We start from the raw sequence: 27978 nt of genomic DNA on the forward strand, positions 1-27978 counted from the left end.
ATGCAACAGGTGGATCTTTGATTGGTCTCATGTGGTTGTTTCTAATTAATGGCCAATCAAAGTCCAGCTGTCTGGACTGTCTCAGTCAGTCACAAGCCTTTGTTATCATTCCTTTTCTATTCTTAGCTAGCCTTCTGATGAAATCCTTTCTTCTATCCTTGTAGTATAGTTTTAATATAATATATATATCATAAAATAATAAATCAGCCTTCTGAAACATGGAGTCAGATCCTCGTCTCTTCCCTGGTCCTGGACCCCTGCGAACACCACCACAAACCTGGAATGAGATTTAACTCTAGAGACTCAGGTCTGTGGTCAGATAACAGCTCAGCTGTACAGCCATATATCACAATACTGTTTCTACTGCTTGGTATATTCACAGAGAAATGCAGCTGTGGTACCAGCTGAAGACTGAAGAACTAGAGCACATGCAAGCTGCTTACTTTGGTTTTAAGGGAAGGAACAGTAACAACAATAATAACAAACTCAGGATTCCTTCTGTATTCGGTGACATGACTAAGATGGTATATGATAACCAAGGCTTCTACAGGTAAGGCTGTTAAAATAAAGTAGGTTTGAATGAGCTGATGGGATCCTGGCTAAACACTAACCAGAGCTAAAACCAGCTATGAGAGCAGGTATATCAGTCTGTGCACCCTTAGCCAAAAGTCTGGCTGTTTTGGGTATGGAGAGTGGGCACTGCTTCTCATCAGAGATGGAAGTGTCATTAAAGGTGATTCTAAATAAAACTGTCCTGGAATTGCTCTTGGAACGGATGTGACCCTTCCTTATTTACACCTTGTTCTCTTTTTCCACTCAAGTAAGAGCTGTTTAATCAAGTAATTTCAAGCAATTTCTATTCTTTAATTCTGTAAAATAAATAGACATGCAAGGTGAGATGTGGGAATTCTACTGACAGATTTCATGAAGACAACAAATGGCCTGTCAGTTTTGTATTTCACTTGCAAGTTGGTTTTTTTAGTGTGTGTAACAAATTAGGCTAAGTTTCCTCATCCTGTGTTCATCTGGCTTACTGGGAACAGGAGAACAATGCAGGTACTGGGAAGGTGCAAACGTGGAGCTGGGCTGTGCTGGGAGGACCGGAATGAAAGGACACGTTACCTGTCTGGGTGATTGCTGTAGTACCATTTCCCCTCCAGTGTGAGGTGGGAATGTTGGCAGCCTGTGCCTGGAGGAAATCTCTAAACCTGGGTGCGTGTTGCTGCAGTGGTGAAGCTGTTACAGTATTGATTGTCCAAAGAAGTAAATTCAGGCATGTGGCATGTTTGAAAAACAGCAGCAAAACTCAGGGTGGGCAGTCCCAAAGGAAAGATTCCATATATTTCTGCATATCCATGGTCAAGAACCAAAAGAGAATTTAACCAAGACTCCTCAGGGAAGGTTCAGGCTTGACATGAGTAGCCATTTGTGTACCAAGAGGGTGGTCAGACCCTGGAACAGAGTCCTGGAGCAGGTCAGTGTTGGTGGCCCAAACTGGCATTGCTCAAGGAGCATTTGGACAATGCCCTTAGTAATGAGGTTTAGTTTTTGGTCAGCCCTAAAGGGGTCAGGCGGATGGACCCAATGATCCTTTTGAATCCCTTCCAACTGAAATATTTCAGTCTAGTGTAGTCTAGTGTAGTCTATCAGCACCCTATCCCTATTCTATCCTACCCTATCCTCTTCTTGTGTTAAAGTTTCAGACATTTGGAGGAATTGCCCAATGCATCATGAGATCTCTGAGCACAGCAGCAATCCTGCTTGGTTTTTCTAGGCAGGAGCTGTCTGAAGAGGCACAGGGGATGAATCCTCTCCTCCCTGCCTTTTCCAGGGCTGTGGTACATGCTGTTTTCTGCAACCCAGCCATGGGAAGTGGCTCTGCAGCCCACTTAGAAGGGGAAGTTGAGATGAGTGCTGCCCATGTCTGACAAGGGAGTGGGTGGAGGCCTGAAAAATTCAGTCATTTTTATGATAGCTTTCTCTCTTTTCTTGAAGAAACTGTTCTGCTTCATATTCTTGTAGCATATGAAGTATCTGGAAGAGTAAGAACTCTTCCACCCTTGAAGAAGACTCTGTTGAGTATATCTTAATTTATTTTTGACTAGAAAAGCATGTAGGTTGTGCTACTTTTCAGACTTAATTGAATGGATTTTGAGATTAACATTTTGATTCAGTACTTGAGGGTCAAAATACTGTAAGAAGAGATAAAATAAAAAGCTGATTCGTTTAGCTAAGGCAATATAATATAAAAAAATCAATTCTTTCAGGCAGGTAAGGTATTAACAAATACAGGTTTACAAAACAAATAAAGGTTTACAGACAAATTTAAGATTAAAACACTCTAATCAGTTAAAGAGGGGCCTTAGTATGCTGACAAGATAATTTTGGCTGCAGTGAGGTGACACAATGTGGGTGCAGAGTGCTGATGTGCAGAGCTTATAAATAACAGAGAAGCCCAGCTGTGTGACTGTAGGGGCTCCACTGTGCTGTTCTGGACCTGGCTGCCACAAAATGAGAACTTTCTCCCCTCATGTTTGAAGCATATCACAAACATCGTGAATATGTAGTTTTGCAGGAAAACATTGGATTTTAGTGGCAACTGCTTCAATTATAATGATTCTCATTCTGACTGCTTTTCTGGTTGAACAAATTGCTTTAAAATGATAAGAAATATGTGTACAAATACCCGGGATCATTAACTACAGAGTGCTGTCACTCCAGATGCTACCTCTTTCATTTGGATGTAAAGAATCATAATGAGGTGGATGGATGAACATACCAATTTTTAGCAGAAAAAGGTCTTATATGCATGAGCTGCAAGTATTTACAGCGTATTTGCTCTATTATATTATTGAAAACACTAAATAATGTTGAGCAGGGAAAAACAAGTTACAGATCATGGTGCTGCTCGGAGGGAGGTGTTTCCCCTGCGTTGCTTCTTAGAAGTTCAGAGCAGCAGAGATAGCAGTTTTCTCTGTAGTGCAGAGGTTTGAGCCAGATTAGCTGAAAACAAGGGTCTGTGTCTAGGGAAGGGAGATTAGCTGCAGCCCTGGGCCATGTAGTTAGAGGAGAACAATGCCCATGAGCCTCCAAAGCAGTCCCCAGGAGGACTGCTGGGCAGAGGGCTTGTCAGCATGTTGGGAATGGCTCTCAGAGCCTGACTGCAAGATGTACCAGGATGTGTTATTTTTGAGTCAATTATTTTATGATGAAGAATAATGCCTGACCCTGCAGTAACTGTTCTCTGGAGCACTTGCTTGGGCACCCACCACCCGAGACAAACAGCTCTCTGCCTTCCCAGCAAGCAGCAATGTGGGAGAGCTAGGATCAGGCATCTGCCCAAGAAGACAGGTTGTCCTCTGCCACATGACCGGCACAGGGTAAAATATCAGTAAAGAAAAACTTAATGGCAGCTGTCCTTCCTCTGTGCCAGCTGCTAGTAGTGTTTGAGAGATGGAATGAAGATCACTGAGACGTTATGTTAAAGAAATGGGTGTCCAAAAGAAGAGTGGGGTCAGCTTAATGCTGGAGGGGCCTATGCTCACCCACTGCTCACGGTCAGCTGTAGCTGCTCCCCAGGTGAAGGTATTTCAGGGTTTGACAACCTTTTCTGTGAGGAATTTTTTCCCAATATCCAACCTAAACCTCCCCCAAAATGACAGAGCTTAAAAAGTGCCTTCAGTTTTCAGCGAGGAGGCAAAGCTTCACAGCAAACTAGTGCAACAGCCTCAGCAGAGCTGTTGCTGTAGGAATACAGCGTGAGGAAATGCAAATAAGCAATTGCTCTGATAAACATCATTGCCAGTTTTTAAATTTGTAAAGAATTGTCCTGTCCACTGCTGTAATGTACATCAATTAAATTGTAAGCATCCATTCAGGAAGAGGACTGTCCTGTGCTTGTTTAAGTAGTTTGTAGCATTTACATTTGTTCTGAAAGTGAAGCCATCAGTTCCATAAAAAGCACGAGGAAATGCAAGTGTTCTGTGCCAGAAATGGGATCCTGAATCCAACTGGAACCACTTTTGTTCTGACAAAATATGCACAACCTAGTCTAACATTGTGAGAGCAAACAGTAAACCCTTCTGGCATGAAGAGACATTAAAGAACCAGGCACTCCTCTTTTGGAACCTATTTATATATCTGCATGTGTAGAAGATACTGTCCCAGGAGCAGCACAGATAGCAGGTGTAAAGAAATCGCTGAGAGCTCATTTCAGTTTGCATCATCTTCCTAGTGATGGTCAGAAATAGCCACACCTTGGCTCTGTTGCTCTTCTTTTCAGTGTAAAAGTCCTGTAACCTGTCCTGGAATAGATACTCCCTTGACTCAAGGGATGTGCTGATTTTTTGTAGGGGAGAATTGATGATCCAGCATTTTCCATACTCAGGAGAGCTGAATGTAGCTGTACACTAACTCCTTTTCATTCTCTGCCAGCTACGATGACAACAAGAAAAAAAAGTAGTCCAGCTCAAAAATGCAATCTAAAGAGAATCAAAGAAATTTGGTGTGGTTTTTTGTCTAGCATGGAAACATTTGGAAGAAGTTGGACATTTCAAATTTGGACTGCTTAGAGGTGAATTATTTTTCACAGCTCAAGTCAAGTTAAAAAACATTCTCTGTGAAGGAGTTGATCTGACTGTAGAAGCTAGTCAAGTGGAAAAGCCCATGTCTCAGTAGGGTTAAAGTCCTCCTTTCAGCTATTCACACAGCTGGAACATATTACCAAGAAGAAAAAATCCTTCTGCAGAGAAGCAGGCTGGTATATTCTCCCACAGAAGATATTTTTAGTTGCTGAAATTTTTGTACCAGAGACCTTTCTGACTACAAGATGCTTTACCATTCTACCTGGCAAAAAGCAAATAAGGACAATCCAACAACAAAGAATTCCAACTGAAAAGATTTTGTAAAAAATCACAAAGGCAGCATGCTATTAGGAGAGGCAGCTCAGCATTTTCAGCATCACTGTGGGGTTTAATGCTGCATCGCATAGAGCATTCACTGATACAATTGTATGGAATTGATACAGTTCCCTACACAAAATGTTGGATTGCATGGCGCCATGAAGGGAAGACACCAGCATAGGAGAGGGGCAGATTTCCTTTCCCTGCTTTTCCTTGCTTTTGCCCATGACTGGTCCAGCCTTGAGCTTCTCTGTTCATGGAGTTATTCTTTGTTTACCTCTTGTTTTTCCTGTGCTCTGTGTTCCCCACCACCACCTTTTAGAGGCTCAGATCTTCCCAGTACCCTTCGACATGCAGGTTTCAAAGAAAGCTGAGACAGGGGAAGTGAGCTGTGGTTTCACCTTGGGGCCCTGTTAGAAGGGTAGGATAAACTGGCTTTTAAGTTACACCCATTTCTGAATTTCAGTCTTAATTGTCATTGCAAGAGCTAGAAAGGGGCATGTACAGCAACATGTGCTTTCAATAGAGCTGCTATTATTGTTTTCATAATGCTTTCCTGATTACCCCAGGGTCTTGTACAAAGCCACTAGGCATACAGCAAGAAAAAAATCCCCTCCCATCCTCTAGTATAAAAGCTGTTTTGAGAGGCAGTACCAGCACCAGGCAGCTTTGTGGCTGCGTTCTCACACGTCTCGGATGTCCTGTTAACAGTGTTTTCCCTCCAGCAAGGAACATCTCTCAAGTCACACAGAAGAATATTCTTGTGAATCCTCTAAATCCCATTGACAAATGCTGTGATAGTTATTCTTCTCCCCTGATGGGAGTTCCAAATTTTATCTGTCAGATACAGTCTGTCCTTGTCAAATGCATCATGCACTTGGCTGTGCAGTGCCCAGGGCAGGTTTATATAGCCAGGTAAGGGTGCAGAGAAGGGTTCTAATCCTCTTGCTGTGGTGTTTTGAAGTAGCTCAGTTGGGAACTGGAGTTAAGGAAAGTTGAAGTGCTTGAAAAAACAGTCACGCTTATTCAGGACAAAGTACAGAGCTTCCAAGGATGAGAGGAGAGCAAACTGAAGACTGTGTCTGACTGAAGGTCATGCACACAGAGCAAAGCCCACTGCATGCACAGTTGTCCCTTAGTGACACTGCAACCTGCTTAATAGCTCTTCTCAGCCTCTGCTGAGGTGAAACCTCACTGCCTTTACTGTCCCTCTGATGTCCTCAGGGTTTAATCTATTGCAGGGAAGAGAGGTGCCTACTGTCTCACCCTACACTTATAGAATCACATAATGATGAAATGGTTTGGATGGAAAGGGGCCTTAAAGACTATCCCATTCCCCCCCTTGCCGTGGGCAGGGACGCCTTCCACTAGACCAGGGTGCTCCAAGCCCCATCCAGCCTGGCCTTGGACACTTCCAGGGATAGAGCAGCCACAGCTACTCTGGGCACCCTGTGCTAGCAGATGTCAATGAAAGCTTAATAGTTCCTGTAATGGGAGGAATGGGTTGCTAAGCCAGGAGTACATTTCTTCTCCAAGTACAGTTTTAGCCAGTGTGGGTTCCTGAGTGGTGGACTATGGGTAATTGAAGTGTTTCACAACATAGAGATTTATAGGGAAAAACATCAGAGTGGGATGACTTCTGCCCAGGTGGACTGGATTTATTGCTCTATAATCAGCATACCTAGACTTGAGCTATAATCCTGGCAGAACAATTTGCAAAGACTTTTATTTTTCAAAGGCTGTTTTGCTGGCCCAGGCAAAGCTTTTTTCCAGTCCTTCTGTGTCTATGTGCTGCTTTGATTTGATTTTTATTTTGACCTTTGACTACCAACTCAAGAAGATGGAACCAAGTTCCTTATACTATAAAAAAAAATAAATAAGTGCACAACAGCAGGTATGTCAGAAGATTTTCTTTTGGCAGCGAGGTGTGCAGCATTACCCCATGTAGCTTCTGTTCCCTGATGGCAGGTCACAGTGGTGCTCAGTGCTCAGTTGGTACCCAGCAAAAAGGTACTTGAGGTCTTGTTGAGGTTTTACAGAGACACAATTATTTGCCCCACTGCTGCCAATTGGTTTTGATGCTGGGAGAAGCAATTTTTCATGTTACAGCACAAGTCATTTGCAAAACACCTGATGTGCCAATAAAATGCACAAATTCTGTACCTTCACCAGAATTAATGAAACAGAAATAACTTTTACCCTTTGTGCTTACAGGTCCCAGGAAGAGCAGACTTGGGATGTCGTCGTTCCTGGGTGTTGCAAAGACAACAGTCACCTGCTGAAGGTAGCCAAGAGCAGTGGTGCACCTGGGGCACACACGGTACCGAGACACAACACTGCACTGCAGACGGTGAACTCCATACACGTTGTTGAAGTCTACAGTCATAAGGATAGTTACAACAAGCCAACCTGTCAGATACCTGGATAGCTGGTGTCTCAAATGCAACTGCTTCTCTGGACCAAAATGAAATGTTGATAGAAATATGTGCCTTAATAATGAACAGAAAGTTCATTATTCATATGAACTGTAAGTTTTCTATATTCCAAGATGGTTATTTAAGAGAAATGCTTCAAGGTCTGATACAAATAAAGATATGAATATTGGGGCTGTCAGTCCAGAGCTGTTCTCTGTGGTGTGCTGTGCAGTGTGACCATGGCAAAAGCATAATGCCCTTCTGCACAGTTAGAGGGGTGGTACCCAGTTTGCATATTTGCCTCATATGAAGTTGCTGATATATAACTACACACCCCTCAGATTCCAATCTTCTCTGAATCAGTGGGTTTTGTAAGAATTTAGAAAGAAAAGTCCCCCATATTTTTACAAAGTAGCATGATAGAACTACAAAAAATTATTTTTTAATTAAATTCTGCATTGTTTTGTATCAGAAAGGTCTTTAGTTGATCTGCTCTGTGTTTAGAGACCATGTGGGACTGGGTGCAGCAGAGGCCCCTCTGCAGGTCTGCCAGCCTGTGGGAGAGGAGATGGCACATGGAGGGATGTAGTGTCATGCTGTGCCACACCTTGGGGCCCCCACCAGTGACCTCCTGTAGCTTCTACTGGTGTCCCAATGCAAGAGCAGTTGGTGTGCAGGTGGGGATAGCAGTGCAGCCTTCCTGGAGCAGCCAGCTCGGGATCACTGCAGCATCATCCCTATGAGACCTCTCTAAATAAAGGGCTGAGGTAGCTTTTGAAAGCCTGCCTTCTTTTCCTGTTGTTCATCTGTACATCATGTGAGGAAAAAAGGTGGGTTTTTTTCTTCTTTTGTCCTTTTTGAATAGTTAAGTAACAGATACAGTGCTTTTTCTACTGTTTATATGCAAATAGATGTATATGCTGCTTATAGTTCTTTTTGTTCCAGTTGAAGCCTTACTTAATACTGTTATCAGCTGTCTGTTTAATGGGTATCATCACATCTCTCTTGTGGGTAGAAACATGACCTTATAGCAGGCTGCAGTATTTGTTTTATGGTATATTCCCTTGGTATGAATCAGGTATCATCTCACAACCTGCAGTTCTGAAGCTTCAGTTTTGAAATTCAAATTACTGTAGCTTGCTGGCAAATGCCCTCTTCTATCCTGGCCATACTCTGCAGAGATCAAAAACACGTGCTTGAAACTCAGTAAGATGAAAGTTGCAGCAAAATACTTTTTTCTTGTTTCTAATAAGCTCAGTTCTACTGTAGGTTGCACCAAGGTGCATCCTGCAACACACTTCTCACTATGCACTGCAAAAAGGAGAATGGATGTACTTCCCATCACTCCACCCAATTACATTCTCAATTCATCCAATTAGTACTAGCTAGTGTTTATCACGATATAGTTGTGCTGTGAACTATTCTGCCTGCAGTTTTCAGTTGCCTGTCAGACCCAGACAGCTTCTCTACCCAGCAGTGTGGGCAGCAGTTCAAGGGAGATGGTTCTGTCCTTCTGCTCTGCTAGGATCTCATCCAAAGCTCTGTGTCTAGCTCTGGGGCCCCAGCATAGGAAGGACATGGAGATGCTGGAGAGAGTCCAGAGGAGGCCCTGGAGCTGCTCCAAGGGCTGGAGCCCCTCTGCTCTGAAGCCAGGCTGGGAGAGCTGGGGGTGCTCACCTGGAGAGGAGAAGGCTCCAGGGACACCTCAGAGCCTCTTCCAGGGCCTAAAGGGGCTCCAGGAGAGCTGGAGAGGAACTGAGGACAAAGGGGAATGGTTCCCCACTGCCAGAAGGTTAGATGAGATACAGGAAAGAAATTCTTGTCTGAGAGGGTGGTGAGGGCCTGGCCCTTAGAAAAATGGAAAAGGGCAAATTTAATAAGGGAAGAGAAGAGAACCTCAAAAGTACCAGAATGGGAGGCTTTCTCTGATCCCCTGAAGTGTAGAGCAAATGGTTAAACAAGTCCTTCACAAAGAAGATACAGCTCAGCCTAGGATTAAAAAGAGTTATAGGCATGGGAGGGAGGTGTTCTGCCCTACTGGCAATATTATGCTTAAGGTACACATGTGAAGGGTGGCCAAGATATCCTTGATCCTGCCTCTCTGTAGCTCTTTTGAATTTCCTTCCTCTTTCCATCTCTATGATTATGCTCACAGAATTCCATTATTTAGTTCCCTAGTGTTTTAATTTCATTATTTGGCTTTAAAATGCAATAATATGACTGCAAGTGAAATAAATTCCCTGTTGGGATGTTTGGGTCAACACTTTGTGTGAGGAGACAGCCTCTCTCCTGTTCTGCACGAGGAGAAGCTGAGTAATGTTGGATGGGACAAAAAGTGCACACTTGAGCTGCCAGGGATGCTGGCAGCCATGGGAAGCATCCCAGAAGGCAGGTAAATTCACTGTCCCTGTGCCAGAGCTAAATGACTGCCATTTATTTGGGCAGCTAATGCAAGAGGCAGCAAAGTTACACCAAGATAAGGAAGCAACACCCAACCTGTTTGTGAAAGATTTGTGGCTTGGCTTCCTCTGGGACTGTGCTTAGTTCTGATGGCTGCACCCCCTGGAGTTAGCTTTATTGCTCGTGCAAATATAATTTATTGTCAGAAGGGAAGTAAGTGCTGTGCAGGAAGGAGACAAAAACAGCTGAGACTCTAAAATAGACATTTAAAACCTTGTAACCCTTAAATGTTTGCTGGCCAGTGATTCCAGCTGGATTCAAGCTCCTACTTCTGCTACAGAACACTTGCATTTCCTTGTGCATTTTGTAAAACTGATGACTTGCACACTGCTCACAGAGGTCTTTCCCACTGGACTTAAGCTGTATCTATGAGCTGGAATCTGCAGTGGCCTCTAACCTGTTGCAGCACGGGCAGATGGTTGGTTGCTGAAACCTTCCTGAAGTGTCCCCACGAGGAGAGCGCTCCACCAAGCACACAGCAAATACCACACTCACACGCAGCAGCTGCTTATGTGAGACAGCGGAGGCAGGAAGGTTCTTTGTGTAGGTTTCCAGTGGTAGCTTATTTCACCTACACTCTGAAAGGGTCCAGGGACAAACACAGGGAGATGTAGAGGGTCCAGGACCACATACTGTTACAAAGGGGCAGAGCCAACAGCAACAAGCATCTGCCCCTGCTGCGACAATCACCTGACGGTGTGAGCGGGGAAGAAGATTACAGTGACCAAAAGGGAAACACAAGCGTAAACAGACAGGGGTACAGACAAACGAGGGTACAAAGAAACTGCTAGAACCTGTTAACCACATATGGTTAACAGGCAGTTGAACAGCCAATGGGCCAACAGGGGGTGTGGCACTGAGGTTGACTGACAGCATGTCACAGGAGTCCATGGGAGAGGTTGAAGTCCAGTGGACATTCTTCCAGGGCATAGGTGCAGGAAGTCCCCTAGCAGGTCCACAGGCCTCCACAATTCCCCTTTATTTATTAAAAAGGCCTCTCCTATGGATTTCTGTAAACATTTAACTAAAGAGGAAAACATAAACAAGACTATGAGTACAACAACTAAAATCCCCAAAATCCCTTTTACAAAAGATAAAGGCATCCACCCATCTGAGCAGACCATCACACCGCAGCAGCTCTCCATCAAGGATGACCCAAGAACTCTAAGGGACCTACACTAACCCATGCCCAGGGCTTTACTTCACACAGGCTGCACACCATCCTCTCATTCATTCCTGGCTGTGGGGGTCAGATGAGGCCCAGAGCTGGCACAGGGATGACTTCCATATGAAGATGTATACCTGAAGTGGCTTTGTTCCCTTCCCAAAGCTCTGCAGAATATCAGTTTGCCAAATCTGTCAACTGTTTATTTACACACCTATTTTAAGGGGAGGATGCTCTAACAACTTTATTTGCTTCCTATCTTCAAAGAATTCAATTGTTTGGTTTTTTTAAAAAATAATTAGCTGAGTATTTTTTTCATGGGTACAATTTGATTTGTGCTTTAGATAAGGAGCCAAGTGCAGTATTGAACATGTTTGTGAAGCTGGTTGTTCATTCTCCAGAATCTGTGCAGTATTTACCAGGACTATGTGTGATCAGTATACACTTATTCTACATGCCCATTAGGTTTCCAGACCTGTGGATGCTCCAGGCTATCATAGCCTGAGCTTAAATGGACCCTGAGGGATCATCCAGTCCAACCCCTGGCCCTTCAAGACACCCCAACAATCCCACCCTGGGCATCCCTAGGAGCACTGTCCAAACACTCCTGGAGCTCTGGCAGCCTCTGGAGCCATGCCCATTCCCTGGGGAGCCTGGGCAGTGCCCAGCACCCTCTGGGGGAAGTTTCATCCAAGTCAGTTCTGTTCCCATTTCACGGTTTGGCTTAACTGGTTAGGAATAAAGAGCTGGGAATTTGCAGCACAGCTTCTGCTTTTGTGTTTGGAGTCAGATAATTCTTTTCTTCATCTCCTAGCCAACAAAGTAATCATACCAATAATCATATTCTGACTATATAAATAAGATTGGAAAATATCCCATTTTATGTGCAAAGCAACTCTAGAAATTATTAGCATACACACAAAAAGCCTTCATAACTCTGAGCAAACAAACATCTTGGTTTTCAGAGCTAATTATACGTCCCCTAAAATCATCAGCAAATTGCTGCTGACTCCGAGGGGCAGAGGAGCAGCCGCCCATCGCTCCCGGTGGAGCTCTGCCGGCTGTCACAACTGGACTCGCTCCCTCCCTGTTTTACTTTCGCTTCTCCCAGTTGCCCGTGACCTCCGCTTATCCCATCAAGGAGAATTGCACTGCGGCCGCCCCGCGTGGGACGTGTGCCGGGCACGGCACACACCCACCCTGAAACCGATGGATGATGTTCTACAGAAGCTGTAAGTGCACATTTGTAGCGAGGAATTTGGGCAAAACAAGGGTCTGAAAGGTGCAAATCTGTGGGAACAGGAGTTCAGAGACAGAGGGGCAGTGGCTCTGACGGGAGTGGCCAACCCGTCACTGCCTTCACGTTTTCCCCCTTCTTAGAGCTTCTTTTTGTAAATTATTGACTGAAACTTACTGAAGGGAGCCTAGTGCGCTATCTGACCTTGTTAAGAAATACTTGATTGTATTTTCTTAAGCACAAAGAAAGACTGTTAGAGGAACTGCTTGCGCTATCTAGATTTAATTTGTTGCTAAAGAGATTCAGTCCTCTGGCGGTGGGAAAACAACAAAGCGTATTGTGATCCAACAGTTAACAGATAAAACACTACATGATAATGTTGCCAGGACAAGGGTGTTATTTAGTAAGTAAAATAGTTCACTTAAATAAACAAATCGGTCGCTTTAGCGGGGGGGAAACAGTACTGGCTTTTGAGATTAGCTAAGCAGGAAATCAGTCTGCTGGGAAAAGAAACGTTGTGCAGGTCACTTCGCATGGCCACTAAATGCGGAGGCAGAACTCTGAAATGAATTAGAGTTTTGGAAGGGCACTGGGCTCTGTCAGGCAGCGGGGGTTCGCGGCGTGCCGCTCTCTCCGCAGCGGGGTGAGGGACGCGTTTCTCCCCTCGCGGTTCGCGATGCGGCTTCCCCACCCGGCTGCGCGCTGTGGCTGTCACGGGTTGTGACTGTCACCATGGGAGGGCGTTCGGGACCAGCCCCAGCTTGGTCCTTCCCTCCCTAGGAGCACGGGCACGGCGGCGGCCTCTGCTGTGGACGTGTGGCTCCGCCAGGATCTGTCTGTGCAAAGCGAACCTTGACAGCGATCCTGCTGCAGAGGTCTTGCGTGCCACCGGCATGAGGAGGAGATATGTTTAACCTCTGCTTCTTGTGTATTTATCTGAGTTTGCAGGACAAAAATATCTCCAGGCAGTGTGGCACTGTATATCGCAGCATTCCTGAGGGATTGATTTTCGTTTCCACTTCACTCACTGTGCTTTGAATCACTGTGTGCTGAAAAACATTTAGATTTATATTAGAGATTTCAGTCTATATCGCACTAAGATGACCAGGTTTTCTGTTTAGTGGTTTAGATTCTAGTAGTTTCAAAAGTTCTAAAAGATTTTAAATTTAAAACTTCTAAAATTTCTAAAAGCTTCCAGGGAAACTTTTTAGTAGAGCACAAAATGCAGTGAATTCACAGAGGTATAAAGGGGTCATAAAAACAAATCCTCAGCATGGCATTCTCCCACTGCTTCTTAGTATTAGGCAACCCCTCTTGCTGTAATGTTTTAATATGCATATGGAAGTGAATTGTAGAATACAAGAATGGTTTGGATTGGAAGGGACCTTAAAGATAATTTTGTTCCAAACCCCTGCCATGGGGAGGGGCGCTTTCCACTGTGCCAGGTAGCTCAGCCCCATCCAAAATGATGTTAAAATATATCACAAAAGGAATTACAAAATTCCAAGTTACTTTTCACAAGATTTCTGTTTCTTTACTTAAATACATTGCCAAAAATCACACCAATGCAGGTGTGATCAAGGTCTCCATGTACAATAATAACAATAATAATAATAATTTTAAAATGTATTTTCATGCTGTTAGGAAGATCTGGATTCTGGAGGGTAAATAGGATAAACTCAGGATGTATATACTCTACTAATCTTCTCAAGGATATGCACCGTGAATGTCACAGCAATTGACAATGCTTCAATCCTCTGCAGCATTTATCCCTAGCAAGGCATATTCTCTTCCATTCCTTGCTAGGTAATTAATTGTTGATGAAATTTGGGACAAATAGCAGGTTTTACATCCACAGATTTGCTTGTACTTTTTTACTCATAAAGTTGACTATCCCAACTAATTACATGCTTCACTGAAATTCTTTCTATGAGAGAAATTGTCCCTGCTCCTTGGGCTTGAGTCACTACCGGCCCAATGTACCTTACGTGTCCAGCTGCACTTAAATGCGTGTTGTGCTGCAGCACAAGGAAAATATAAATTCTACATGGATGTTGTGAAGATGTAGACATGGTATTTTGGACACTGTAATTTCTTCTGGAAAAGGAAATCGCGGCTTTACCAATCATGCATTAATTGTTTAAAAACTTGTGGCTGTGCAAGTGTAAATTCATGCTTCTACCCGGGACGGGCTGGTGAGCACAGACATTTGAAGAAATGTTTTTACCTCGGAAGTCAAGGTGATGGGAACGCCGATGTGGCCTACGGGGGGGGCTCAGGGGGGACCTGCCCCGGTACCGCCCCGGCTGCCCCCAGCCCTGCGCTCCGCTTCCCCGGCTCCGCGCTTCCCCCGCCGCCTCCGGGCCCGGGAGGCGGTGCCCTGCGCCTGCCGTCCCACCCCGCCCCGCCCCGCCCCGTCCCGGCCTGGCAGGAAGGCCGAAGGCCGCCGTGCGAAGGCCGCAGCCCGCGGGCCGGGCGGGGCCGGGACTGCCATGGCCGGTGAGTGCGGGACGGGCAGGGTCCGGGGATCCTCGGCGGCTTGGTGAGCGCCGCTGCGCTCCCAGGCCCGGCCGGAGCCTCCGGGGCCGCAGCGCCGATGTCGCGGTGTCCCCGCGCCCCGCAGCGGTCCCGCCAGCGCGGTGGCCCCGGCGGTTCGGTGCGCGGCCGCGGCCCGGCCGTGGGTCGGGCTGACCGCCCCGGGGCATGGCCCGGCCCGGCCCGGCCCGGGCAGCGCTGCTGGGCCTCGCACGGGCGGGCCGTGGGACGGCGGGCGGGGCGGGGCCGGGCGCGGGGCTCGAGGCAGCAGGGGCGTGTGGAGCCCCAGCCTGGCGTGTCCGGTGTAGCCGGGCAGTGCCACGTTTCACACCCTGGCACACTGGCTGCCTGTTGTGTGGCAGCGAAGTCTGCTGTTTACTCCTAGCCTCCATCCAGCTCGCTGGTACTGTGCCTCTACACCTGGGGAGCACACAGGTTAGTTTTCCTGGTGACTCCGGTTGTTTTAGCCGTCTTTTGGAGCTTGGAGGATTGAGACTGTGTGTAACCTAATGTCGCACTCTAGTATCAAATACTTTTTAATATTTTGCTCACTGCAGTTGTTGAAGTCTACAATTCCCTGATGGGTGGGTGTAGCCAGGTGGGTGTCAGTCTCCTCCCAAGCACCAAGTGACAGGATGAGAGGTAACAGTCTCAGGTTGCACACGGGGAAGTTTAGGTTGGATATTAAGGAAAATTTGTTCATTGAAAGGATTGCCCAGGCCTGGTATGGGTTGCCCATGCCTGGTACAGGCTGCCCAGGGCAGTGGTGGAGTCATCGTCCCTGGAAATGTTCAAGAAATATATGGATGTGACACTCCATGACTCCATGGTTTAGTGCTGAACATGGTGATGATACTGGATTAATGGTTGGACTCAAAAGTCTTAAGGTTGTTTTCCAGCCTAAATGATTCTGTGATTCTCTTCACTTGCTGTCAGAGTCCCTTGACTTCTGGTAACTTGCCAGTAGCACATGGCAGTGGGCGACAGTAGCAGAGGAGGGTGGCATCTTGTTTTTCACCTCTGTCATCCTTTCAGCCCAGAGGAACAGACCGGTTGCTCTTCATGAGTGCATTTGGTAACCAGTGCCATCTGATCTTCTCAAGACCATTTCTCTGCAGCCAGTCTTCTTAAATCCTTGCCATTCCTTTCTTGTGATCTTGAAAGGGAAGAGGCAAAACTAAATTAGTGTTAAGCTAACATTTTGTTGAGAGAGTCTTTTTCCTCTTTCCTGAAATGCTTCTGAAAGGAGTTCTTACAGACACGTACAAATGGTTTGATCATCAGATCCCAACCTTCCAGGTTTTAGTTGCCAGCTTTTCTGTATATTTATGAAAATCACCCAGGAATTTTACAGGAAGTAGCAACTCGTGTTTGCACTGCACAGCAGACACCACTGAGCTTTCTGGAATGGATATGTGCAAGTTCAAGAGAACATCAGAGGGCTGCACTGGTTTTCATGTCTGTTGTATTTAAATTTATCTCCTTAATGATCCTGTTTGTTTGCTTGATAAACTTAAGACGGCTTTTAAGGGGAAAACAAACCAAAGATGAAACCATAATAAAGATACAGTGATGTCAGAGACAGTGTCCAGAGTCCTTATGTAAATATTGTTGGACTTATTAATTAGGAGTGTGTACCTGCCTGACTAAAGGTGATTGGAAGCTCCCAGGGCCTGGGTGTGGATGAGTGCTTGCATGTTGCAGCGGGGCAGGGAAGGGCTGGTCTCGGCCTACAAATTTGCAATGCAGCTGTATTTATTAATTTACTGTGATAAATATGAAGTGGCAGTGCAACTCCTTAGGGCCCTGTGGCTTTATCCAGAAAGGCAGTGAAAGTAGATCATGAAGAAATGTAGGCAGGGTATGGTGAAAAAATCCTGTTTGATGTTTCTTGTACAGAAAGCAACATGAGGGTTTTATGCTAAAAATAGTTAAGCAGAAACAAAATTACAAAGGGGTTTTTAGCAACCAATGTAACTTGAAAGTTCTAGTTTGTGTTGTGCCAGTGGCGCTAGTGACAGCTTTCGGGAGCCACACACCTCAGCACAGGCATATAAAGCAGAGTGCTTTATATGGGTTTGTCAAGCTTTCTGGCTGCTGCCAGGGTCTGGCATATCCCTTCCTCTGTTGGGAATTGTGTCTGACAAACTCCCTGTTTGAAGAACTTAAGAAAGGGTGTCCCTGATGTTTTTTCTGCAGGTGCTCTAGCAGACAGTCTGGCACCTTATGGTCATGTATGATAAGTTTTTTTATGAGCCTTATTATTTCCAAGAGCAGAATGAGAGCGTCCCATTGGATGGGAGAAGCATCTTGCAGGTGCCTTAAATGTCATAATCTGATTTCATAAGTGATAGAGTATTTATCTGCAGTAATTCATTAACTTTAAGGCTGTGTTTGATTAAATATCCTTCAGCGCTTGACTTCTAAATGATTTATAGCCTTCTCCCTTTGGAAGGAGAGAGGCAGTAGGAGTGACCAGCCAGAAGTTCTGATTTGTGTAATTTCAAGTGGATGAGTCTTTGAAAGCACATGGCAGTGTTATGTTTCCCTAACAGATAGTTCAGCTTGCTAATATTAGGTGGTGGTGATAATTTTATTTTAGCTATTTAATCACTGGTAGTAAAATGAAATGTATGGAATTTAAAAATGGCTTATTAATTAATTGCATTGGTTTCTTCTGTGTTATTTTATTTTTAGATCAGTCGTATTGTCATCGGCTGCAGTATGACATGTATTTCCTTACAAGCACTAGCCGACTGAATGAGCAAGTGGTTGATAAAATAGTTCTTCAGCTCAACAGAGTCTATCCCCAAATTCTTACCAATGAAGAAGCAGAAAAGGTAATTTGAGGAGTTTTGCTGTGTCTCTGACTGCTGTATTGCTTCTGCGGGTCACTACCCCAGCTGCCCTCTTCCTGACACAACTCTTGGTGCCACATGCAGCCAGCCTGCCTCACCTCCTGCTTGCTGACCACTTATGTCTGGCATCTCATGTAAGAGGAGCAGTCACAGGGCTGGCATGTTCCCTGTGCCAAGTGGTCATGGGAGAGAATGCTCTCTTCAGCAGCAGTTTAATGCCACGGTCCCTGCCATGATCAGGGGCACAGAGTCACGCAGCCAGTCCTTGGGCAGGAGGGCACCCATCCTGTGACCACATGCCTGACATGCCTGTCTCCTCCCACGAGGTGCTGTGGAGTGGCACACAAGATGATCTGTGCTGCATCCATCTCTGCCCACAAAATCATCTATATTAGCTCAATCAGTTTTGGTAACGAATTAATAATTTTAAGTATTGGTAGAGAAGTGGGGGGTTTTAGTCCCATTAGTAAGTGTGGACCTGTGGGAAGTGGGTGGAGTTAATAATATCTTGCAGTGGTGCCACCATGTATAGAGGAAGGCCACCCTCCCTGATGTGAAACTTTCAAAAATGAGTAGCTCTTTCTAGGGAGAAAAAGCTTCTAATCTTGTGTGGAGACAAAATTAAAGTCAGCTAAGAGCTTCCACAATACTACTTACAATAGTTTGTACTTACCCTCTGCTGGCTTCATGTCTGCAAAGAGTTTTGGTATATCAGTATTTGAACATGAGGAAAAATAGGTCCAATTCTATCAGAATCAAACTTCATGGAGACAAATAGTGTTTTGTGGTGTAGAGCAGAGCTAGATCATTTACTGAGCCAGTCTTGCCACTTCCCTCAAGAGTTTCAAAATAAACCCATAAAGAATCTGAAACATGATTTGTGACTTCTGCACTTAGGCAGAAATGAACTGCTTTTTAATAGATTCAGGCAAGTTTGTGTCAACTCTATTGAATGTTTAGGAAGCTTATAATCTCAGCTGTATCTGGAAGACCCTGTGGCAATTTTGTCAGAATAAGGAGTATTGTGTAAAATCTGTGGCATTCTTGTCCCCCTCAAGCAGCAATTGTTCCCAACTCAGTATGCCTCAAAGGTTTTCCACTGTGCTGCTATGAAATATGGTGTTTTGCTGAGAATGGCTTTGGATTTTTTTTGAAATAAACTGAGAATGGTTTGAAGTGTAAAGCTAGAGATGCGTTTTCCTTCTCTTTGTAAGGTCTGCTAATACTCATCACATTTAGCACTACAGAAAAAATGTATTTCCCACTGCAACTGTTTGCCAACCTGAGTAATGGGAATTTGTGCCTGTCGAAGTGGGTGTACAGCAGTTAATTGGCTGGAAATAATAAAAAACCCTGAAATATGAAATCTTGGGATGATGAACACTCCAGTACTGGGACTAGGATAAGCAGTATAAAGTGCCTTTTAGGGGATCCTTACTAGGCAGCTAAGGGCAAACTTGAAAAAATCAAACTTTATTTCAAATTATAAGATTTGCTGAAATATTCTATCTACAGCTGCCAGAATTAAACTGTACAATAGCAAGTACCATCGCAGCTTGGATGCAGGGAAGATGTCAAATGCAGAGTGTCTTTCACTTGATTGGGACAGAAAAAAGGAGGAGAGGCAGAGACAATATGCTCTTCATCAGACTCTGCTGACCACATGGAGCTCAGGGCTGTGCACTGCATGTATGTCCTTTTTAGGTTTCCCTTTTTGGCCCATTCTTTTAGTAAATATCAAAGAAGCTCTATAAAGAAGCTACATAACTGGCATAGTGATGTAAGATTGATATTTTAATCTGTCTTCTGTTTTAATCTCTTGTCTGATGAGCACTTTTCTCTTGCAGTTCAGGAACCCAAAGGCATCACTCCATACCAGGCTTTCAGATCTGTTAAAACACCTCCAAAAGAAAGGAGACAGACACTGTCAGGAGTTTTACAGGGCTCTGCAGATCAATGCTGAACAGCTGTATAATGACCTGCCAAGCAGGAAAATCTTGAGTAAGTTGACTTGTAAGTTGATTGAGTTGTGGATTTCCTCACCAGTGTATTACAAAACCTAATTTCAGATGTAGTGTAGGCCATTTAAACAACCTAAACAGATTATAAATAATACAAATAAAGAAGTTACTTAAATAATTTTTGGGGTGTACCTTAATTCCTTCTGACTTGAGTTTTCCAAAAGCTGTAAGGGGATTTTGTAATGTAAAATTGTAATTTCCTTCATTTTGTCTTTCATTTTGAAAGAAGTAATTTGTATCTACCCTGCACAAACTGGTGGAGGACCATTTTCTTGCCTGCATGGGGAGGCTGCAGAGTTACCCCACATCCATACCTGAACCCTTTTGAACTGGGGAAGTCTGGGCCCATCCTGCCTCAGAATCTCAGATGAGCCCCAGTCCCAACTGACTGAGCCTCGCAGCAACTTGAAGGCAGTGCTTTGATCTGATGTTCACCTTGCAGAAGTTGTGCACTTTGGAGAACAGGCTCTTCAATCAAATTGTCTTGGATCTATCATTTTTATTTTGGTAGAGGTCAAGAAACAAGTTTTTCTACCAGGCTAAGTAGCAGTTAGCAGACAGCCTTTATGAATTAAGAGCAGTTTGAGAAGTCTTGGTGTAATCACTAAGAAGAAAAATTTTAAGACTGTTTTGATGTTTAAGAGTTAAAGCTTTTTAAATATTCAATAGCATATTCCACAAGCCATTTTTGAAAATGTATCTTTACAAGGAAACTTGGATAGGGTCTGTGGGATGTTTTCTCCTTTAGCTAGAGCAGAAATGTGCTCATCCTTGCACATGATTTATGTGGTGACTCTGCGCTTTCCTCAGGTAGCCATGAGTAGGCAGGGTGAGGGTTTCTCATGTTGACTCTGCATAGCAAATACCTGTGCTAGAAGTGCTTCACGTTAAACATACAGCTCCTTGTGGCACTCAAAAACAGTTTTGCTGCTGCTGCAAACTGCTGACTTCAGTAAACATGAAAAGTCATTAAATTCTCTGTTATCTTGGTACACTCTTTTATGTTACCATCCTCAGAAGGATAAGGATAATTTAAAGAACTGAGTTAAAACTTTACTGTGTGCTGATATTTGGCAGTTTCTTTCTGTTGACCTAAGAAATAAATATTTAGATGATTGTGTTAATATGCTTGCTCCTTCTTAGAGTTCTGTAATTAAAACAAATGTCTGCATTCTGGATTGAATGGTCAAGAAACATCTGTGCAGCTTTTTAAGCTGAAACTGCAAACACCTTTATGCTTCAGGAAAAGCTCCTTCTGTCAATATGAGGAGTAACTTTTCATTTAAATGAACTTGGACATTTTCAATATCAAAGGCATTATCCTTCAGACTTCCAACACGCACAATTTGTTACTCGAATTTTACTTCTTGGAAGTGCTTAAGGGGTGTTACGGGCCAAAATCTATGGGGTCCTGAGCACTCTGGTCAGCGGAGGTGTCCCTGCTCATGGCAGGAGGTTGGTTGGAACTGGGTGGTTTTCAGGGTCCCTTCCAACACAAACCATGCTATCATTCCATAATGCTCTTAGCAGTAGTTGTTAAATTTAGCACAAAGCATTTACAGAACTGCCACTAGAATTTGTAAATATGAAGAACAAGGAGAATCACTAACATGGGGCTTTTCTTCTAAATGCAGGCTGAGCTGAAACAAGCAGCATTACAAACAGCTGGAGAAATTATCAATGAGGACATAGATGAACCATGGATGGTTCATGGATGAACTCCATAGTTCTGTAATAGATTACATGCAGCTATACATACTACATATGTATGCATGCTGCATGTAAAGATTTTTTTCAGCAGAGGAAATCCTTTCAAATATTTCTTTTTCATTTTTATGACATCTTTAAAATTCATGCTAGAACAAAATTTCTTTTGCCTGAAGTGTAAATTGCCAATGAAGTGTCTGGTAATGTCTGAACATTCCCACTAGAGGGGAGGTAAGGCATATGGTATGGGCAGCCTCAGAGCTGTTGAAGCAAATGGGTGTTTCCAAGGGACTCAGAAAATGTTTTTATTTCTCTCCATGCTGACATAGACTTAAAGGATAAGGGCTTGGATCAGCCCCATGCAGTGATAGAAGTGGCAGAGATTTGTCTGTGCTCTCCTGTGCAGTGTGAGGATTCCTAGTTGGAATTTCTAGGAAGGACATTAGCTCCTCAAAGGGGCAGGCTGGGTGAGGCTGCTAGGGGCACACCAAGCTTATGGGAGCTTTGCAGCAATCCTTGCTGCTCTGGTGACTCTCAGGCTTCACAGCAAAGGGCACCAGATGCTTCTGTCCTGCTCCAGGGCCATGCCCTGTCCCCTCACAGAGAGGGATATCCTTAGCAGGGGAGATGGATGTTCCCCTGTCGCTGTCTGGGTGGACTGGGCAGTTTTCGAGGCACCTCTCCTACATCCTGGTGTCATGTGAGAGAAGGAGAGCAGTTGAAACCGATCAGTCTTAAATTCTTCCCTATTGACAGCCAGATTCAGAACTCTTAATTTTTTTTCCTTTCCTTTTTTAACCCTCCTAGCCCTTTGACAGTTGGACTTGGTGGTCATAGAGGTCTTTTCCAACCTTTATGATTCTGTGATTGCATGACAACAAAAAGCTTTGGCTTTTGGTGTTGCAGATCAGTGATGTGTTAGGAAAAGTCACTCTTCTGCCATGTCTGGTGACAGCTGTGCATCCCCCTTCTGCAGACAGCATAATCTCCACATCTGTGTGGCAAAGGCAGCTCTGAAAGGGTCTTTCTGCACAGATTGGAAACTGCTGAACACCTTGTCCTATGGCCAGCCTCCTTTTCTACTAGAATTTGCAGAAAGATAGAGGCTGAAATTACTTGTGCCAAATGTTAACATGTAGAACCTACAGAGTTTTAAAGAATGCCTTCAGCTGAGACCTGCATTTAGTAAATAATCTACACCAAGAAGTTTTTTCTATGTGCTTTACCTGCTAAATACATCAATGCCCAGAGATTTGCTCAAGAACAAAGGATGGTGATACATTAAATTATAGAGATGTTTTGATATTACTGCATCTGTTAACAAAGAGTTTCTATGTATTACAATGAAAACTGCTGGTATTGTGAAGGATTATCTCCTGCTTTCCTAACTTAGGAAAAAAGTGTAATGTTATTTATGTGGTCAGTGCTTAAGCTGATCAGAGGTGGGACTGCAGCTATTTGTAGTTGCATTCAGATGACTCTATGCCTGTGTCTTTTGGTCAGTCCAACTTTAACTCTAGCAATGGTTTACCATTGGAGGGGTTAATACTTTATGTCAATATTGGATATTTTTCTGAAATACGGTGTTTTGCACCATTTTGCATGTGCTGATTATGTTTGTTTGTTTGCTTGAGCTGAGTACTAACTTTTCATGTATTGCTTTTATTTCTAGAAACCCCAGATCCCACAGAGATAGACACTGACAAGGAGCAATATATGCTAAATGACAGGGGTAAATAAATCATACAGTGTCACCGGATGGAATGGCTTTGCAGATTATGATGCAATTTATTATATCATGTAATTTGCACTGTATATAGCAACTACTTTGGCTTATGATGTGTTTAGTGTCACAAGTTAAGTAGAACTAATGGAGGAAAATGTTCTGAGTTACTGTTGAGGAAACCAGTGCCAGGAAATTGAAGAGACTGTAGAGTTTAATCAATATTTACAATGGTATTACTTACACTATTACAGCTAAACTCTTAATTTCCTGTGATTTCTTCAATGCCTGAACAGTAAGGTCTATTCATTTTGCATAAAGCCATCAATAACTTTTTGATCTGGCTTTCAATTTTTTTCTTTTTTTTTTTAAGCTCTCAGTTTAACTACAAGTCATTTGAAAGCAATGATGGAAAGGCAGGAAAAACTTAAATATATTTTCCTTAGGAAAACATATTAATTAATTTCACTTTCCTCTGTTCAATGCCAGATCACAGAGACAAATATTTTTTTCATGGTAGGATATTTTGAAAAGGAAGATCTCAAATAAAGATGAAGAATTCTCACCATTTATAATGAACTATTGTGTTATTTAAGTTCAGTATTTTATTTAGAGATTTAGATACAATAATGAGAGATTCAAAACACCTTCTGTGAATTATGCCTTTTTTGCAGTTTCCTGAGAAAAAACTGAAATACGTAACAGAAACACTATTTAACTCAATGTATATTTTTGTCGGTGGTGGTGGTGTTTCTGTGAATATTGAACCAAATTGCTGTTCAGAGTTTACACATTGCTGATGCTGTCTGCAGCATAACAGTACAGGATGAACAGAGAAAGTGTTTGGAAATAAGAAAATGAAGGTGTTTGGGGTTTTTTTGTTTGTTTGTTTTTTTGGGTTTGTTTTGTTTTGTTTTGTTTTTTGGTTGTTTTTTTCTGACCTGGCCTCAGACTAGAGATTGTTTGGCCACTAGCCACCCTCCTTGGGAGGTTACATGCCAAAGAACAACAAAATCTGTGCTCCTTTAGTGTTTCTCCAATGTCCTTGTCCACGCAGTCAGCTCCAGGAATTTGTTGAGGCAGTATACTTGACCTTAAATTGATAGGTGTAGCTTAATTGTATCTACAAGTAGATGTGTAGTTTAATTGTATCTCCGCTTCTAGTGAGATAGTAACTACAAATAGAGTGTTACATAATAAAGAAGCAGATATAAATCTTAATGCTGTTTTGTCAGTGGCTAAGTGTGAATTAGAAAGGTTTTATTGAACATCAGTACTGACCATCACCATTAAACTGTGTGTAATTCCAGGCAGGCAGTTTCCAGGAGGTTTGGTTTGGAAACTTTTCCTTAAATGTCGTAGTCTGTAGCTGGTAGGTGAGCAGAGGGGAACAGGGAATGGTGGCAGAGCAACTGTAGTAAAAATTAATTGCAGTCTAATAAATGTGCTTCACAGTACATTAGCTACAGAACATACAGAATTGTGAATATGTTAGCTTCATTTGAATATGCTTAATTATGCATATTGATAGCAATTGTTGATTTGTGAGCTGAGCTAAACTTCTGGTGCCCTGCTCTGTCTCAATGTGTTTTCTTGCCATTTTTTGTAGGCCCAGTGTTTTTCCTGGCATGTTTCAGCGTGGCTGCAGGACTGGCCCTTTTCTGGTACTGCTGTAACTCAGGTGAGCTTCTCAGGGGCTTCTCCTGCCTGCCTTCCCTCAGCAGGGATGGAACGAGCTGGGCTCCTCATCTGACAGGGCTCCCTAACAGGGTGGGTCAAGGCGTCATCATTCATTAATGAGCTCCGGATACAAATTGCACAGCAAACATGCTGAGGTATAAATAATGGATATTTTGCCTACAGAAGATGCCACCAATAGGGGCACTTTTTAAATGCAGTAGTCATGTGAACTCCTGTTGCTATAGCAATGGGTCATGATTCCCAGCGGTCATGGGACACACCCAAAACCTTCTGGCTCCCACACCCCTTGGGAGCTGGTGGAAGCCTGGCCAGGGCTGGGGGATGCTGGCTGGATTTGCTGAGTTCCAGCAGCTACAGCTGCCCCATGCTGCTGGCTCTGGGTGTTAGCTCTAACTGCCACCTGACAGTCCTACTGGCTCCACACCATCCAGTGCTGTGCTCAGGGGTGAAGCTGCCCCCTTCCCTAATTGATCAATCTCCTCTTCCTGTCTCAGGAAGAGGAGATTGCAGCAATGAATCTGAACAGATTCCTTGTTTACCTCTCTTGGCAGTTGATTTCTACAAATTGAAGGAAATGGGCTTTCCTCTAGAGTTATTTTTAATTGGTTTTTATTTTTTGCAGATGCTGCTTCCTAGATAAAATGAAATCTAACTGCTCACTTTCTCTTTTTCCTCTCATCATTCCGTTTTAGAAACGCAAGTCATAGGAAGAGCCAGGAGAATCTTGGGTTTTTCTCCTATTATCATAGGAAGACATGTTAGAAATATTTGTATGTTGTATTTGGAAGACATGTCAAGAAATTAAGGAAAAGCTATATCTTTGCTTGTCTGTACAGTACACCAAAGGAAGCCAACAGTGGATAAAAATGTCCTGTACTCATACCAAAGATTTTATTAACTGGCTTAATCAATAATTGCCTTGCCTCCAGATGTATTCAAAATTTCAGCTATAAATGTCCTTCTTTATGGGAATGGACCGTGTATTTTTGTAAATGCTTGAAGTATTTATTGTTTGTATAAAAAATATTTTTATTATAAGCTTTAAAATGATCTCTTAAGTGAGCATGGGTCTGAAGCCATGTTTGCGTATGTGTTTTCTATACTGGAATGAAGGATCACAACTGTTTGAAAAACTCTGGCTTTCCTTTTGTGAGAAGTAATTTAAGAAAAGAACTTAAACACATGCACTCAAAGCCCTTACTAAGAAATGGATCTCCATCTCAGAACTGTTTTGTCTAGACCCTTTATAATCACTGCCTGAGCTCAGGTGTACTGGCACCTGTAAAAAGTTTATGGGTGCCAGTTCCCTTGATGTGTGCCTTGTATTCATTGTGTCTTCTGATTCCCTGTTGGTGCCTCATCCCAGTCTGCCTTGTTCCCAGTCTGACACAGCTGCTGGCCCTGGTTTGAATGCCCTGGAGCTGTTGCAGGCTGCTTCCCAGCCCATGGGCCGTTCCAGGGAGTGGAATGTCTGACCTGAAGCACTTCAGACTACCAAGAAAATGTTCCAGATTCATTTAGCTTTCCCTTTCCCAGTGAAGTAAAGGGAGACTACAGAGAGACCTGGACACATGGGAGGGCTGGACAATCACCAACTCAGTGAAGTTCTACGAGGGAAAGTACCAGATTGTGCACTTGGGATGGTGCAACCCTGGATGTATGGACAGGCTGGGGAATGAGATGCTAGAGAGCAGCACCATGCAAAGGGACCTGGGAATCCTAGTGGATGGAAAGTTGGATATGAGTCAGCAGTGCCCTGGCAGCCAGGGGGGACATCCCTGTTCTGGGGGGCACCAGGCCCAGCATGGCCAGTTGGGCCAGGGAGGGGATTGTCCCTCTCTGCTCTGCACTGGGGCAGGCTCATCTCGAGTGCTGGGGCCAGTTTGGGCATCACAATATAAGAAAGATATTAAACTACTAGAGAGCTTTGAAAGGACACTTCCAGGGATGGGGCAGCAACAGCTTCTCTGGGCAACCTGTGCCAGGGCTGGGGGAAGAATTCTTTCCCAGTATGGTACAGGAAATTTTACTATGGCTAGGGCTACATTTTCCTCCCTTCCTGAGGTTGCTTGAGATGAGGATATCTCTCAGGGAAAAAAATGATCCAGAATGAGCTATGCCAAGGGTTAGAGCTGGAAGGAGGAAGAAAAAGTGAGTCTGGGTTCATCCTAGTGTTAAAGGACCTAACAGCAAAGAATAGAAAACAATTTGTTCTTTCATTAGTGCCAGTTATTAATATGAACAATGAATGCCAGGCTGCTTATACAATTGGCATGTGCACAGGCTGGGAGACATTCTTAGAATATTTTTCTTTCAGGAGCTTGCTTCTCTGCAAGCACATCTATGCAGCACATATGGACAGAGATAATTCCATTTTCAGCTCCTGGAGGAAGCACATGTGCACCTGCATGGGAGTCAGGTCCTTTTAGGCAAACAGTGTTACAGACTTGGGAATAAATCAAGCAGGGTCTTGGATGAAGCTGTTTAGCTGCAGAATTCTGGTTTCCCTGGCAAGTCAAGAACAGCTTGGCCTTTGCTGCTGAAACTGTGCTGGTACTGATTTATAAACATGGTTCACACTTTGTGCAGGGAAGTTGTCCTGGCTGGGTTGTAGGTGGTTCCATGCCAAGGGTGGAGACCATCCTGGTGAACACTGTGGCTGCCATGCTGTAGGCAGGAATTGTCCAGGAGCTAAGCAGGTACTGGCCTGAGCCATGGAAATGGTTAAGGCTGAGTACGGGACTGTCTGTGTGCAGAGAGCTGGGAAGCAAAGTGATAGATCCTACAAAGAATTTGCACAATTCTCTTTAAAGCCAGACTGCTATTTAAAGGACTTGGTGAAGGATGATGTGACTGATGAGCTGGAGTGGGAATGGAGTGATGATTCATTCTGGGATGCACTGGGCTGCTTTACAGCTGCTGGATGGAATTGGAAGTTACAAGTGCCTTTGCCAAGACAAAGTTATTCCTTTTGTTTCTTTCAATTGTTGTTATTTTTCTCATATTGTAATAAATTGAAAACATATTTGATCAAAATGTGCCTTTGTGGATGCTTTTCCCTGCCATTCTGTGTGCACAGATGTTACTCCATGTTATGCCATGCCTTGGCTGTGCTGGCAAGAATCAATTTGCTGCACTTCACAGGGCCTGTGTCCTGTATTAATTTCTCTGAATTACATCCTTTAGAAATTAATGTATTTCTTTTTTTAATGGGGTGAAGCTGTCAATTAAATTGAAATAAAATCTGGGAGAAGAA

At 43.8% G+C, this 27978-nt stretch overlaps 3 protein-coding genes across 10 annotated transcripts in view; 2 read left to right on the forward strand and 1 right to left on the reverse strand.

Annotated features, from left to right (window-relative positions):
• The window catches only part of SUSD3 (sushi domain containing 3), a 26368-nt gene extending 18273 nt beyond the window's left edge, over positions 1 to 8095 (forward strand). For 2 of the 3 annotated variants that reach the window (XM_054640461.2, XM_077184768.1), the window contains exons 4-5: positions 383 to 550; positions 7116 to 7514. In XM_054640461.2, the coding sequence (XP_054496436.2) occupies positions 383 to 550; positions 7116 to 7329 (382 nt within the window). In that variant the 3' untranslated portion in view covers positions 7330 to 7514. Of the gene's footprint in view, positions 1 to 382; positions 551 to 7115; positions 7515 to 7819 lie in introns of those variants that run through there. The other variant, XR_013183938.1, reaches the window with a different exon arrangement.
• On the forward strand, positions 8008 to 27978 carry CARD19 (caspase recruitment domain family member 19). Of its 6 annotated transcripts, none has more exons than XM_077184769.1 (7): positions 8008 to 8145; positions 11906 to 12172; positions 17410 to 17552; positions 19418 to 19571; positions 22971 to 23030; positions 24631 to 24702; positions 25415 to 27978. In XM_077184769.1, exons 2-7 carry the CDS (start codon positions 12154 to 12156, stop codon positions 25525 to 25527), a joined length of 561 nt encoding a protein of 186 aa, XP_077040884.1. In that variant the 5' UTR covers positions 8008 to 8145; positions 11906 to 12153; the 3' UTR covers positions 25528 to 27978. The 6 variants fall into 6 exon arrangements, with proteins under 6 accessions (XP_077040884.1, XP_077040889.1, XP_077040888.1 ...); XM_077184774.1 differs by having other exon boundaries at positions 25345 to 25435; XM_077184773.1 differs by lacking the exon at positions 22971 to 23030.
• On the reverse strand, positions 12441 to 15104 carry LOC129125161 (uncharacterized). Its single transcript, XM_054640464.2, has 2 exons — positions 14405 to 15104; positions 12441 to 13226 (listed from the first exon to the last, which is right to left on the reverse strand). Exons 1-2 carry the CDS (start codon positions 15102 to 15104, stop codon positions 13198 to 13200), a joined length of 729 nt encoding a protein of 242 aa, XP_054496439.2. The 3' UTR covers positions 12441 to 13197.

Source organism: Agelaius phoeniceus, chromosome 11 (assembly GCF_051311805.1).
Source record: "Agelaius phoeniceus isolate bAgePho1 chromosome 11, bAgePho1.hap1, whole genome shotgun sequence".
Taxonomy (NCBI): Eukaryota; Metazoa; Chordata; class Aves; order Passeriformes; family Icteridae; genus Agelaius; species Agelaius phoeniceus.

What these genes read in the sequence shown, in the direction of transcription:
- LOC129125161 (XM_054640464.2), bottom strand. Translation starts at nt 15,104, where the DNA reads ATGGAGGCTAGGAGTAAACAGCAGACTTCGCTGCCACACAACAGGCAG. An exon ending in CCATCACCTTGACTTCCGAG is followed by an intron (nt 13,227 to 14,404) that starts GTAAAAACATTT and finishes AATGTTTTTCAG; the next exon opens with CACACAGTGATTCAAAGCAC.
- CARD19 (XM_077184769.1), top strand. An exon ending in GCCAAGCAGGAAAATCTTGA is followed by an intron (nt 19,572 to 22,970) that starts GTAAGTTGACTT and finishes TTTTATTTCTAG; the next exon opens with AAACCCCAGATCCCACAGAG. An exon ending in CTGGTACTGCTGTAACTCAG is followed by an intron (nt 24,703 to 25,414) that starts GTGAGCTTCTCA and finishes ATTCCGTTTTAG; the next exon opens with AAACGCAAGTCATAGGAAGA.